Source organism: Camellia sinensis, chromosome 15 (genome assembly GCF_055761805.1).
Source record: "Camellia sinensis isolate YWXY chromosome 15, ASM5576180v1, whole genome shotgun sequence".
NCBI classification, from domain to species: Eukaryota; Viridiplantae; Streptophyta; class Magnoliopsida; order Ericales; family Theaceae; genus Camellia; species Camellia sinensis.
Window position 1 is genome coordinate 142,623,654 of NC_138975.1, and position 16,018 is coordinate 142,639,671.

General features: G+C 38.6%; 1 protein-coding gene across 9 annotated transcripts in view; it reads left to right on the forward strand.

The window, feature by feature from the left end:
• The first annotated feature begins 10,511 nt into the window (after nt 1-10,511).
• The window catches only part of LOC114280810 (putative cyclic nucleotide-gated ion channel 20, chloroplastic), a 95,652-nt gene continuing 90,145 nt past the window's right edge, over nt 10,512-16,018 (forward strand). For 6 of the 9 annotated variants that reach the window (XR_014356870.1, XR_014356868.1, XR_014356869.1 and 3 more), the window contains exons 1-3: nt 10,517-10,975; nt 13,519-14,035; nt 15,575-15,766. Coding sequence is in view for 6 of the 9 variants with exons in the window: in XM_028223204.2 (XP_028079005.2) it covers nt 13,535-14,035; nt 15,575-15,766 (693 nt within the window). In the remaining 3 variants the exon portion in view is untranslated. Of the gene's footprint in view, nt 10,976-13,518; nt 14,036-15,574; nt 15,767-16,018 lie in introns of all 9 variants that reach the window. The other 3 variants (XM_028223200.2, XM_028223203.2, XM_082909441.1) reach the window with 3 other exon arrangements.

The window sequence follows — 16,018 nt, forward strand, 5'->3', positions numbered from 1 at the left end:
TGCAAGTAAAAGTTCTACTCTGCTATATAATAAGTCTAAGTTATTCGTCATGTTTCGCTTAGAAATATCGTTAACTTAGTTCAACTCTATTATATGCAAGTAAAAGTTCTATTCTGCCATATAATAAGTCTAAGTTATTCGTCATGTTTCGCTTAGAAACATCATCAACTTAGTTCAACTCTATTATATGCAAGTAAAAGTTCTACTCTGCCATATAATAAGTCTAAGTTATTTTTCATGTTTCACTTAGAAACATCGTCAAGTATCTAGTCAATCACATTACACAATTTTGAAAATCAAACTAAAACTTTATTGTTACTTCGGCTAATAACAAAAAATCTTTAAAAACAAAAAACTCTTAATGATAGAAAAATTTCAAATTGCAAGTATTTCAGGGTCTTGGCAATTCTTTGCCTTCGCTGTCTTCAAGCCGATGTGCCCCATTGCCCAAGACCGAGGTGATTCTATAGGGTCCCTCCCAATTTGGGCCAAGCTTGCCCTTTCTGGGATCCTTCTTGTTGCCGACGACCTTTCTCAGGACGAGGTCTCTAACTTGGAACTCACGCGGGTTCACCTTCTTATTATAAGTTCTGGCAAGCTGCTACTGGTATGCCCCCAGCTGAATTGCTTCTTTCTCCTTTCTTTCTTCTAGCAGATCCAGATCTTGGGCTAAAAATACATCATTAGTTCCATTCTCCACTCCCTGGGTTCTGATCCCTGGGATGCCGACCTCCAGAGGAATGACTGCTTCTGTGCCATAAGCCATGGCAAATGGGGATTTCCCAGTTGATCTTCTCAGCGTAGTCCAATATGCCCAGAGCACACTGGAAAATTCATCTACCCACTTTCCTTTTGCTGCTTGCAGCCTCTTTTTAATCCCATCTAAGATAACTTTGTTGGATGTTTCTGCTTGTCCATTGCTTTGAGGAAAACTTGAGATGGAAAAATAATTCTTGATTTTGAACTTTGCACAGAAGCTCTTGATTAGCTTGTTGTCAAACTGCGTACCGTTGTCAGCTATTATTGCTCTTGGGATCCCAAACCTGGTGATGATGTTCTTTCATATGAAGTTTTTCACATCTACGTCCCGAATCTTGGCAAGGGGTTCAGCTTCTACCCATTTGGTGAAGTAATCTGTTGTTACCAGCAGGTACTTCCTTTGTCCAGTTACTTGAGGCAGTTTTCCAACAAGATCCATGCCCCATTGGGCAAGGATTGGACACCAGGTTCAAGTCTGCTGCTGGTTGATGTATCAAAAGTGTAAACCTTTGGAACTTATCACACTTCTTAACATAGGCTTCAGCATCCTTCTGCATGTAGGGCCATCAATACCCCTGAGTAATGGCCCTATGAGCAAGTGATCTGCCCCCAGCGTGGCTTCCATATACTCCTTCATGTATTTTGTACAGAAAATCTTCAACCTGTGCAGGATGCATACACCTCAGAAGGGGTCCAGTAAAAGATTTTCTGTAGAGATGCCCTTCTGCTGTCAAACTAAATCTTACAGACTCCAATCTGATTTTATGCGCCTCTTTTCGGTCGTTTGGCAGCTTTCCATCTCTGAGGAATACTATTATTGTGTTCATCCAACTTGGTCCCATCTCTACACACATTGTTTCACGCTCTGTGTTCAGTGGTTCTATGCTTGGACTTGACAAGTAGTCAACCATTATCGTTCTTGCCTCTCCAGGCTTCATTGCACTAGCCAAGTTGGCCAGAGCATTGGCATGACTGTTGTCATCTCGGCTGACCTGCTGTAGTTGGCAATTTTGAAATAAGGCTACCAATCTGCCTACTTCTTTTGCATAGGCCGACATCCTTTTATCTCGGGCTGCAAATTCCCATGTTGCTTGGTTGATTATAAGCTGAGAGTCACAAAAGACTATTACCTCGTCGGCTGCCATGGCTGCTGCCAGCTTTAATCCTGCGATCAGAGCTTTATATTCTGCTTCATTGTTTGAGGCCTTAAACCCCAAACGAATGGGTTGTTCTAGTATCTGCCCATCTGGTGATACTAGTACAACTCCTGCCCCCGCTCAACAAACAACTGGAAGGAGTCGCCGATGTAAATATTGTAGGGCCTGAGTTTTTCTTTGTTTCTTTGTTCTGCTGTCCCCTGCTAGATTTTTCCTTGCTCTTTTGGTTGTTGAACTTCTTAGCCCAACGGAGCTCGATGTATGATGGCGTCTGGTGTGAATTTAGCCACGAAGTCGGCTAAGACTTGGCCTTTGATTACTGTCTTGGGTCTGAATTCCAGGTCATATTGGCCCAAGGCCACTGCCCATCTGACTATTCTGCCCGTCAGATTTTCTTACTGCAATAGGGACCTTAAAGGATGTTCAGTTAACACCACAACTTTATGGGCTTGAAAGTAATGGTTCAGCTTCTTAGAAGCCATTACTAAAGCCAGTGTTAACTTCTCCAATGGTAAGTACCTGGTCTTTACATCTGTCAGGGTTTTACTCACGTAGTAAACTGCCTTTTGCTCCTCCTTTTCTTCTCTGACTACTACTGCACTCACTGCGTGCTCTAAAACTGCCAAGTATAAGAACAGCTCCTCTCTAGGTACTGGGTTTGAGAGAACTGGAGCTGTGGTCAAATACTTCTTCAAGTCAGTCAAGTCGGCTTCGCATTCTTCAGTCCATAAGAAGTCTGTGGCTTTTTTTACTAAGCTGAAGAAAGATTTGCACTTGTCTGAGCTTCTGCTTATGAACCTATTCAGGGCTGCAACCCTTCCAGTTAACTTCTGTATCTGTTTTGCCGATGTCGGGCTCTTCAGTTCTAAGATGGCCTTGATCTGATCTAGGCAAGCCTCAATGTCCCTTCTTGTCACCAAGTATCCCAAGAACTTACCAGATCCAACTCCAAATGCACACTTTGATGCATTGAGTCGGAGCGGATTTGTTTTTAGGATGTCAAAAACTGCTTTTAAGTCTTCCAGATGATCCTTAGGTTCCTTGGTCTTCACGACCATGTCATCTATGTATACCTCTACTGTTCTGGCAATTAGATGTCTGAACATCTTAGTTACCAGTCACTGGTAAGTTGCTCCTGCATTTTTCAAATCAAAGGGTATTACTCTGTAGCAATATAGCCATTTTGGAGTGATAAATGCAGTTTTTTCCTCATCTGAGGGGTACATAGCTATCTGACGGTACCTCCTGTAGGCATCCAAGAAGCTTATCCTTCCATACCCTGAAGTGATATCCACTAATTGGTCAATCTTGGGTAATGGGAAACTGTCTTTGGGACAAGCCTTGTTCAGGCTGGTGAAGTCCACGCAGACCCTCCACTTACCATTCTTTTTCTTCACCACCATTGTGTTTGATAGCCATGTCGGGTAACTTACCTCTCGAATGGCTCTGGCCTCCAGAAGTTTGTTTACTTCCTCTTCTACTGCCTCAACATGCATTAGTGTCGGCCTCCTTGCTCGCTGGATGACAGGTTTGGCCGACCTGTCTACATTCAGTCTATGGCAAGTGACCTCGGGGTCAATGCTTGGTATCTCGTACGGTGTCCATGTAAACACCTCAAGGTTTGCTCTTAGGAATGCCTCTAACTCTTTTTCCTCTTTCTCATCTAAGCCCGAGCTAAGAAGGAAGAAGCGTTCTTTATCTCCTTGCTGGACAAGGATTTTCTTCAGGGCTTTTTCACTCTTCTCGGCTGGCTCTTTGCCGACGTCATCCAGGACTTTCGTATTCTCATCCTCGACCTCTGCTGTTTCTTCTTCTCGTATGTTGCAGGTAGACTTCATTGCTGCCATGGAGCAATTTTTTGCTTGCAACTGATCCCCTCTTACCTCATCTATCCCATGCTCTGTTGAGAACCGCAATAGCTGATGCAATGTTGAGGGGACGACCCCCATTGCATGTAGCCATGCCCTTCCCAAGATAGCATTGTAAGGGAAGGGTGTGTCGATTATGGTGAACTCTGTTTTTATTTTCTTGGTGCTAGCCTGCACCTCTAAACTTGCTGCTTCCAGGGGCCGTGTCGGCGTTCCATTGAACCCAACGATTGGGCCGTTAGACTGTTCCAAGTCATCTTGGTTAAGACCAAGCTCCTTATAACATCTGACATACATGATGTCACAAGAGCTGCCTTGGTCAACTAAGATGCGCTTCACTTGGCACTCTCCAATCTGGAGGAATATTACCAAGGAATCATTGTGTGGATGCTACACCATCTCCAGGTCTTCCTCAGTAAAGGACACCATTGGTCCCTGACTCTTGTCTGCCCTAGGTCTCTTCTTCCCGACCTGATACACATGTTGTAGGTGTTTTTCTTTTTGGGTTTCCCCCCTCATCTCATTCTCATTTACCTTTGAGTGAATCACATTGATCACACGAGGTCCGTCTGCCTGCGGTTGTGGGGGTGGTGCTGTTAGTGCTTGGGGTAGTCTTGCCTGCTTTTCCCTTGTCCTGGCCTCGTCCACCAGGTCTCTTAAATGACCTTGTCTTACCAAGTCTTCCAAGTGTACCTTCAGGGCTCTACATCCCTGAGTCAGATGTCCAGCCTCATTGTGGTAAGCACAGTGCTTGCCAGGGCTTCTCCTCATGAATTCGCCTGGTACCCTTGCTGGTGGTCTGTAATAGGGCTGATTTTGAATTTTCTCCAAGACTTTATAGACAGGGATTCAGAATACAGTTGTGACTGCCTGAGCAGCCCTTAATCCTATCTCTGGTTTGTTGTAGCCACTATCACCTCGGCCTCGCTTCGGCGAGCCGTTTTTCTTCTCTAGTTTCGGCGCCTTTGTTCCCGGTGTATCCTTCTTGGCCCTGTCATACTTTTCTATTTTCGCCATAAGCTCCTCCATGCTTTTTGGCAATGTCTTTGCTAGCGATTTTTGAAGCAGGCAGTCATTTTTCAGGCCGTTCTTAAATGACACGACTGCTACCTCTTGGTTGCATCCTGGTATTCGGTTGAATACCTCATAGTACCTTTTGGCGTAGGCCCTAAGGCTTTCGTCCTCGCTATTTCTCAGGGCCATCAGGGCGTCCACCATCAATGGCTGCAACTTGTTTGTCACGAACCTGGCCACAAACATCTCAGTCAGGCCTTCTCAAGTTTTCAAAGTTCCTTTCGGTAACTTGTGAAACCAGTCTGACGCAATTTCCTCGAAGGATGAGGAGAACACCTTGCAAAGCAACTGCTCGTTCCCGGTATATAACGCCATCGAGTTCAGGTACAGACCGACGTGAAAGTTGGGGTTTGACTTACTGTCGTAGATCTGGAATCTCGACATGCTAAACCTCTTCGGGGCTTCGAATTTGTCCAATTCGATCGAGAATGGCGTTTTTGGTTTGACCGAGGAATTTATCTCGGCATCTTGTTGCTTTTTCTAGAAGTAATCCCTCAGATCCTCCTTAGCCCGTCTAGGAGCTCGGCTATCGACGGATTTCAACTTTTTTGGTGCGCTACTCCCAGTGTTATTATGAGTCTTCTTGGACCTTCCTCCATTAGTTGCGTCGAAGCATAGCTCATGCCCTTGGACATGTCGATGTTCTTTGGGGTCAGCTTCCTTGGTATGATGTGTCCTTCGTGAATCTCCCCTTCTTGACTCTCCTCGTCTGACCTTCCTAGAAGGCCGATGAGAGTGATGCTCGACCCTGGTGTGTTGGGGGCCTGTTGGGACTGTTTTCGACCCATCTTTCCGGGCATCTTTCTTGGCCGCTAGAATCGGCGTGTCCTGCAGCGAGAATGGTGGTTGTATGACATTGTTCTGCATCATGAAGTTGACGACCGTCTGCAGGTTCGCTAATTTGTTCGCCATTTCCTTTACTTCGTCGTCCCTCTGCAGGCATCTTTATTTCCATATCTGGAGGTCGTCCTCGTTATAAAATCTGCTTCGGTCTGGCTTTCTTGACGTGTCGCCCTCCTAGCTGTCACGACCCAAACCCGCTCCTATAGGTTTAGCATCGTAACCGGCCAGTAATCCTTGGATTATCGAAGGCCTCTGTATAGATTAACAAAATTAAGGGGCTAGAGGAAGCAAATACATGAATATAGTTGTCCATTGAGCTGTGCTGACTTATATAAAACAGAGTATTTAAAACTTTATATACATATCCGATAGTCAACCACACATTATACCCACACACATTACGGTATCTTAAGTACAGCCAACATAATCAAATCCAGTCTCATACATATACAGAATCAACAAGACTGAACACAGGACACTTCGGGAACCTCCACGTGAGGCGCAAAGGTTGGCTGACAACAGAAACACAGTTCCAGACAAAAGCCTTCGGGCTCGATCTCCATGATGCCCACCTATATATACATATATACAAACAGTGAGCTAAAGCCTAGTGAATAACAGTAAGGTAAAGGGGTTAGTGAACGAAATCCAAACATATCATAAATAGCGGAAACAGATCAGAGCATAATCATTCTCATATCAGAATATAATAATGGTACATCCTATAAAACACATCACAGAACGTCTTCCGACTAGAGTAATCGGTTCCGGATACCGATTAAACACATGTCACCACAATGAAGTGGCTAACGAGATCTCGTAATTACTTGTATGTCATGGACCCACATTTTCATGCCGTCCCCCATGACTTGGGACTATCTATGGATGCCATAATAGATTTCAAATATGGAATATTCGTTCACGAAAACAGATATCATTTCAGAAATAAGAACTTATCATATTTCATTTGGAACATAATTCATATGAACGTATCTTTACAATAACGTTACTCACAATGGTTCTTGCAAATGGTCAATCAATCCTCGGACGTTGACCTACAAACACAAAGGCACACAACACCAACAGATCTTATCATTACACAAGTACTTGACCACCACGGCTTAGCTTACATTACGTTGGTTCTTGTTAATTCTTAGCTCATTGCTTAAAACACACCTACTTGCATTCCCTTAACTTAGTACATTCTTTCCTTAGTGTGTTTCTAATCCATAACCTCATTACTATGGCTTAAGTAAGGCTTAGGAATGCCTAAGATGCAATGAAGATGCCAAAACATGCATTGGGACACTTAGGCAAAATTTCTGAAAATGAGGTCCCCGCTCGAGCGTAGCTTTTCTCGCTCAAGCGGACATGCAAAATGAGAGGGGTCGCTCGAGCGTGACTTCCTTTGCTCGAGCGACCTGTAAACTTGGAAAAAGTACTGGTTGGTCGTAATCCACGCTCGAGCGGATCGACAACATGCAAAGGGTTCGCTCGAGCATCTAAGTGGTCGCTCGAGCGGAGACCTCATGTCTGAAAAAAAATACTGAGAGCTCGCATTCTCCGGTCGAGTGCAGGTTTCCTCGCTCGATCGGACTGTGAAATTCTGGGTTTCCAAAAACAGAGTTCTGAGCTTCAAAATGCAATTTAATGGCTACACTCATGCACAGCTTGATCAAAACACTTGGAAAACTTTTCTAAAACACACATATATGATCATTTTCAAACCTTTAGCTCAACACTCGTGGATTTAGCAAATTTGAACTTAAAAGCTCATGTATGAAAGATTTTCAAACTATTTTCTTGATTTCTTCAAAACATGCAAATGGTTGGTATGAATCCATGAATTTCCAAAACATTATGCAAGATATGAACTCACAAGCTTGCAATGACTTCAAAACTCTAACTCAAAAATGATGGAACCAAAAGGTTAATCTCCAAGGATGCACATGCAAGACATCTACAAGCCCAAAGACCCACTTCTCTTGCTAATGTCATGAAAATGGTTCAAAGATATGTTGAAATCATGATGCATGGAAGTTAGCTGCAGAAAATATGCTCAAGACTCTTACCTAGAGCTTTGATTTCAAACAACAAGAGATGGTCTTCCTAGTTCCCTTCTTCTTCTTCTAACTTGAGCTCTCTCTCTCTCTCTCTACACAAGGACCACATGAGAAAAGGAATGGTACAATACTCCCTCAACTCTTATCAGAAAATACACAACACACACCTCACATTTGAATACACAACACGTGCACACACATGCATTAATCCAACACACTCACAAGAGTTTTAATCCTCTACATTCAATATCACCAAATGCCTTAGCACATCAACACTTAATCCCATCTTGAATCATGAATAGGAGTAGATTAGGCATAAATCATGCATCATCTTATTAAACACAAGTAACCTTAATTAATTATGGTTAGCACATGACTCAGTTAACCCCAAACTGTTCTAATTAAGGCTTAAATCAATCACATGTGATTTTACAGAACTGAATCAATTTTTTAATTAAACTCACCATAGTGTTCTAAAAATTCTAATTAGTCTAACCATGCGGTCAATTCCCATTTCTGACATCAATCAGGCTATCAAATTAATATTCTAAGCGGAAATTGCAACAGATGTTACTATGATTTACAGATAGAAAATCGAATAGCATGCAAAAATACACAATTAACATATAATTATTTTAATCACTTGATTAGTGCCCTTAATCACAGATTAGTAATTAATCATGGATCGGGGTTGTTACACTAGCCGACGTCCTTTTCTCTGTGATTCTTATCACGATTCTCTTCGTTGCAGTTGTCTTCTTTGACGTCAAGGTCAATATGTTTTCCACTCCCAGTATGAATGCCGTCCCCAACCTTCTCTTTATGTCTGTCATTGGTCATCTATTTTCCTTTCTTTTCCACAGACGGCGCCAAATTGTGTGTGTTGATTTCTGATCACACTGTCAAATTAGTATTCAACTGGAGAGCACTAGCAGAATAGATGACGCCTGAATGACCTGTCATAGAAAAGAAGAGATTCCGGCGGTGGTTCGTCCACCCGGGGGCACTCCGACGATCAAGTCAGTAAAATATCTCCCAAAGATAGCAAAAGTGCTTAACTCATTATTCAGAACATAAAAACATACCTTCGACCCATGGGGGTGCCTCCCTTTTATAGCCAACATAATCCTAATCCCAATAGAAGTGTAACTTCAATGGACTTAGAATTACTGCTAATCTTGTACTCCCAGTAAGATTATGATAAACTCTCTAAGAGTCTTTTCTTTACCCAAACTGAAGTCTTCTCCCATTCTAGAACTCTTGTCCCTTATCCGCTTATCCCGGATTCCGGTATTATCGCATATAACCTCGACCTAGCCGAGATCATCTCGGCATCATGACCGGGACACGTGGCACCCCCGCTGGCACTTCGGTGACACCTCGGCCACGTGTCATCATTCAAAATTTATGTCCCCACAATATATATCCATCTCTCTCTATGTATATAATTAAAAGTACAATTAACAACTTTGTGAGATTTTATGACCTAATTTATAAAATGATATCATTATTTCTTCACCACAAAATATATTTCGTTTGCTTGTACACGTCACAAAATATAATACTTTGCTCACCACGAAATATACGCCTATTTTATTTACTACAAAAATATATAATTTTTCACCATATGGTACACACCATAAAATCAACTATCAAATATTTATTATAATCCTATATAATAAATAATAATAACTCTCAAGGTGGTTATTACCAATCACATTTTAAAAGGACCAAACAGTTAAACGTGAGTCATTAAATAAGCTCAATTTAAATTAAATCTAAGTCATGGGTCTCACCCATAAGTCAAATATGGTCCAATTATATACTAAAATAAACCCAACAAATTTATCTCAAATCATGGTTCGAATACCAAAAACTCAATTTTAAATTATGTTATAAATTAAACTGAATACCAATCAGTCCGTGAATTTTCATAAAATAAATACTCATCATTAAATTCTGAAAATTTTATCTAACGTGCTAGACTCATATGTGAACAACATATAAAAATTTCATAATTTTCTGAGATCGTAAACTATTTTTAAAAAATACAAAACTGAACTATTTTCGCACAAAATTTACATGGCAATCAAATTCAAAAATTTGCTCAATTAAATTATGAGCTGACTATTTAATTTAATTTTTTTTTGGGGTCATTACAATTTTTTTTCATATTTTATTTATTTTTTTCCTTTCAATTTTCAAATTCTTAACCACACACAACATTAATATACGAAGGGTAAATTACAAATATACATCATGAGATTTGCTTAAAGTACAAATTATTCTCTGTGATTTGAAAAATTATAAATACTCTTTTATTAGAATTTTTTATTTAACAGAAGTAATTAAAAAATGAAATTTATAATTACTCTCCTATACAATAATAAAATTACTTAATTATTAATTAAAACATATTTTTATCATTATTAAAAAATATTAATTGATTTGATAATTTATTAATAAAGAAACGATTTGTTATAAAATTAGAAATTTCAAGAGGGTGAAATATAACTTTTACAATTATAAGGACGATTGGTATTTTAATTAAATTTTTAATAATATATTTGTAATTTAGCTATAAATGAATATAGAAATATGAAAGTTTCTATTTACACACACCTAATTTATTCCATGCACATACTTAATAATAATTATTTTTATTATAATTTTATTCGCAAGTGAAATTATTATTCTGAACATGACACGCAATTCAAATAAAATAAATTATTTATTAAGACAGATGTGAGTAAAATGTAATGGGTGTATACATACAGAAGCCTTCTACAAATATATTAAAAAGGGTAGTTTGCGGGTAGTGTGTATCTGTGTCCACGTTAGCGCCTGCACCGGGTGCACTTCCAGGCGACGGAGTCCACCAATCGACCCGCTGGATGACTTCTCTCTAAAGTCCAATCTCTCTCTCTCTACGTACCAAGCCAAGCGAAGCTTCTTTGTTGTTCACCTTTTCTTCGCTTCCTCGGATGTTCCCTCTCTATCTCTCTCCCCTTTTGAGTCAATGCGTTTACTCTCTCTCTGTCTTTCTCTCTGAAATTTCGACCGTTTCAGTCGTTGCCATTCTTCATAATTGATTGAATCGAACCACCCACCACTCTGTGTGTGTGTGTGTTTGGTTTCTGCTGGTAGTGTGCAATTGGCGAGGATGATGGAGTTTTAAGAGTTCATAACAAGGGAATTCAGCTGAAGGCAGGTTTGTTTGGAAAAAAAACAAAAATAAAAATAATAATAATTTCTTTGATAAAATTGCTATTATTATTTGTTCATTTCTTCTTCAATTTTTGTCTTTGATTACTGGTTTCATTTATTACTAATCATCCTTAATTTCTCTCATTACCCTCTGATGTTTGTTGGTTGTACGGAATCTTTCCTAACTTCTACGGTGCTTCTACAATACACCCTATTTTGGGTATTATGACTTTTCGTGGTTTTGATATCATTTGGCATTATAATCAAGGAACTTTCAGTCGTAACTAGAAGGATCACAATATATCATAATTGAACATTACTTGAAGTGCAACCCAATACTTCTTTGGCCATAACCAAATCAAGAAATGAGTCATAACCAACACAACGATGGGTCATAACCAAACGACACTTGAGACATGACCAAAATAACAATCAGACTAGGTCATAACTAAGTCATAATCAACTCAACGGCACAATAAGTCGTAACCAAAAATCATAAAAATTTGTAACCGGGGCATATGGTACCCCTTTCTTTGGGGTGTGCATTATAGAATTTCCCTATCATCTATGCTTATTGAAAAAATTTCTTCATATGAATCGAAGTTTACTGAACAAGAGTAAATTATACAAATAGTTCTTAAAGTATACTACCTATTTCATTTTGGTCCTCAATCTCTAATTTGTATGAATTACTGCTCCGTTTATTTCGATGGAAAACATTTTCCCATATTTGGTTGCGTCCTTGAAGCTAATGTACTAATTGTTGTATTGATGGCGGTGGTGGTGGCAACAGAGTGGAGGTGATGGGGTGGCAGCAATGATAAGGGTTCAGTCCGGTATACGTTTTTCACCTTTAAAAGTGAAATATTTTCTGTTGACTTTCATTTTTTGTTGTACCAAACGCCAAAAAATGCGGAGCGTACATCTCAAAACTTCACATGAATTTAATGTGGTCCCTTTCTATAATTTCTGTTATGATAAATTATGCTTTTCACCCTTCAACCTTCATTCAAATTTTACTTTAGCCCCTCAGTTGGTAATTGTAACAGTTAAGTTCTCAGACTTAAACTCTTGGACAAAAAGTGCTCATGTGGTTGCCACATGAGCACGCTTTAGAGGAAAAAAAATTACACCTTTTATCTTCCAACTGTCACTCAAATTTCGCTTTGGTCCGTTATGTTTCAACTTTTACTCAAATTTTAAATGGTGAAGTAATGGGAGGACTATATTGAAACTTAAGTTGAAATTTAAGGTCTTTGTTGAAATTAAAAGGTGAGGGTCCAAAATGAAATTCAGGTGAATGTTGAAGGATCAAAAGTGTAATTTAACCCTTTTGTTAATTTTAGACAAAAATTGATGATGACGTAATTATAGCGGTTTTATATTTGGCATTTGACAAACATTGAGAATAATTTATCCAATTTCTTGCCTAAAATGAATCATGCAACATGTAAAATGCACATTATTTATGAAATAAAAACATCCAAATCTTCCATTCCTTATTGCGACAGGTTAATTTTATGTCAATTGTGTTTCTAATTTGCTGAGGAAATCCCTGAAGTTCCCCCAAACCCCAATTTTTGCTTGTGACTTACTGCGTCCCTAAAATTGTAGAGAAGTAACTGCACTTTGTGTTTGGCTACTTTGGCTTTTCTATCAATTTTATTTGGCATAAATAGACTGTTCAAAGCCTAATAAAATCATGATGTCAGCATTTTCCATCTAAAGTTAACGATAGTTTTGGGAAGGGACCACATTGAATTAATGTATAAAGCTTAGGGATGTAATTGATACAAATTAAAGATTAATGACTAAAATGAATTAGGGACTATTTGTATAATTTACCCATTGAACAATTGTCTTTTATCTGTTAATCAAACTTAATTATCTCATTATGCTTTCTATATCGGGTTCATTTAGCAAAGGATGTGGTTTGTATAGAGCTAAGTAGATGAGTTTGGTGGCTGAATTGTTGGAATCAGGCCACTTTGCTAAGATGCATTAATTTGTATCGAATGAAAACTGGCTATTGAGTTTATATGTATTCAAATCAAATTAAAAAATCGTTTAGACCTTTATTTTTTCTTCCATATATGTGACAAAGAGAATGGTAGTCTTTTCCCTCTCATATCGGATAAAAATGGTATTCTCCTTTCATGAGAAAACTTGGATGGAGTCGTCTAACTGAAGGTTGTTTTTAGTTTAAAAGAACGTAAATTGAATTCTTCAAGTCAAAGGATAGTAGCTCTTCTACTTGTAGTTTCTAAAAAGTTGATTTCCCAGTTCAATTTATAAGCTAGACTGAAGAACTCTGCTTGATTCGAACATTTGTGGATGGATACTAGATTGGTATTCCATGTGATTACTATTTCAATTTTAACTTAATATTTTTATTTATGCCATTTTATAATTATCTTGAATTCTTTTGATTTTTGACCTTTCGGTATGTCTTTGCATTCCTTCATGCCTTATATTAAATTCTTTTTCTTATGGTGTCATCTTTGTCTGTTGATCGTCATCTTGCTATTCAACATGTGTCTCTTTCAGTTCTACTACAAGAGAGATGGTTGATTTTGAGAAGGATGAGGTACCAATGCTATCAGACATGTATTCACAAGGCGATGAACAAGAGGAAACCAATTTCCAGGGGTTTTCATCCAGATATCGAAGTGCATCAATGTCTATTTCTAGGAATTCCATGGAGCCCTATGAAAATGGAGATAATTTCATAGGTTATACTGGTCCCTTGCGGAATGAAAGAAGAACTTCATTCATACAGATGAGTGGTCCTTTATATATTAGCCGTAACCATGAGAACCTCTTTCGACCTACCCAAGGTACAATTGGGCGCAAGACAACTGAGCCTACAGTGGACAAATATCATTCTTTTAAGGGAATGGATCAGGATGGTTGGCCGGACAACTATCCTGGCAAAAATGAACATCTATTGAAGTCTGGGCAATTGGGAGTATGCAATGATCCTTACTGCACAACATGCCCCACTTATTATGATTTGAAGGGGCAAAAAAATAACTCAAAATCTTCTGTTATCTTTGACCCCAAGGTGTTTTTCTTACCCAAGTAGATAGATTTTTCCTTACAGCGGTATTGTCATAGAATATTTCTGTCATGAATCGTTTTCCCTTTTATTACTGCCTCAGTGTGTTTCAGATTGTTAGTTTCTCTATGATAGATCACTTAGCCACAGGCAACTTCCCTGTAATATGTGCTTCCATGCAGATGGTCTCTTGTCACATGACTAGCGCTGCAGGCTACAGCTTCCAAAACTAAGTGTTCTAGTTACTTGGTGACGTTTATTTATTTATTTTAAAACTTGTTTATTACTTTTTTCATGTATTGCTTGAAAATTGGAGTTAATGTTAAAGTTTTTAAGTGATAAATCTTTATGTAAAACCAGAGTTGCTTATGTCTGTTTTTGACATGTTTTGTGTCCTCTCTGCATCAGAGTATTAGCTTTTGACGTAGTGCAGTAAGATTTCTAAAAGTGAAAAATAGTTCTGGATTTATACTTCGACTCCTAGTTGCCTTTAGTGAGTGAATCTCTAGTACAGATCACAGAAATTGAGTAGAGTTAGCCCAAAATAAGTAACTGTAAGTAGATGACCCGTGCTATGTGGTCTGAGACATCCATGGTTTTCTTAACTTTTTTTCTACTGGATTAATAATGATAATTTCTTTTAATTTAATTCTTAACACTTCCCTCCTGAGTTTTGTTGAGGATTCTCATGTCCCAGCTGGAAAGTTAACAATTGGCATACTTTCAATGATTGATTCACTTGTGATGAAGATGTAGCTTGGTTTGAAGTGTAGTCAACTTACTTCTCATAATTGTGGTGTGGTGTGTTGTGGCTTTTCACATGGGTAATGGGGCCTGTCTTTGGGTTGTTCCCACTCCGGATGTCAGTTAAAACATCAGCATCCATGTTAAATCTGGCCATCTTTGAGACTGGATTTCTCAATCAGTATGTTTCATGCTGCAGTACTTTTATCCTGCTACTACAAAGAGGTTAACCCACTTAAATATTATGGTAGTGTAAGGAATAATTTTTTTTGTATACCTTGCTTTGAAGCTTACCTTAAGAGAAAAAAAGCGAGAAAACAGAAGGGCGCTAGCTGCAATCAAACTAAACCGCTAACGAGCAAGAAAATGGATGCACTAACTTGCTCCTTATTGAGAACTCAAGTTTTGAGGAAACCTTCGGTTCCCTTTGTTTGAATAAACGCTGCCTATTTTGGTTTACATTCATTACAAAATAAACCAAGCCCAACCAGTCACGACATGTTCTTTGTTTTTGTTCCCTAAAATTATTTTAAAGGTGCATTATTAAAAGATATTTCTTAAAAATATTTTTTAGGCAAGAAAGTTATATATGAGTTGCTACTTCATTGCACTGTGCTTTATTTATTTATCTTGGATTAGTTTAATTGATGTCACTAGAGCACATTTTATTTAATTTTATTCATTTTGTTACTTGATCTCCTATTCTTGTCTGTTTCATTGTCTACATTTAATGCGTCAATCAACAAATCTACTAATGCAGTTTGCATTTTTTGTGCTTTTTCTTTCCCTTTCTTTTTGCAGTTCCATAATATTCTTTATGGGGATGCAAAAGGTTGGCCAGGGAGAATTTTTTCTTTCCTGAATCCATATATTCCTGGAGTTATGAATCCTCATACTAAAGTTGTTCAGCAGTGGAACAAGTTCATTGCCATTTCTTGTCTGGTTGCAATCTTTGTAGACCCCTTGTTTTTCTTTTTGCTGACTGTCCAGCAGGTATGGCTTATTTTTTCATTTGATATTGTTAAGTTGGCTGAATCTAGAAAATTTACTCTTGAAGGGTTATCACTTGATTTGAGTTCTATATTATGTCCTCTTTAAATATTTAAATGGACATATTTTCTCTTTGTATTGGTACAATATTGGACTTCAGAACGTAAGAATCATGATATCATTTATCATTGCTAATGGTATGCTATTATTGTCAAAGAAATATGCACAGTCATACAATTCTACAGCTCTTGCAGG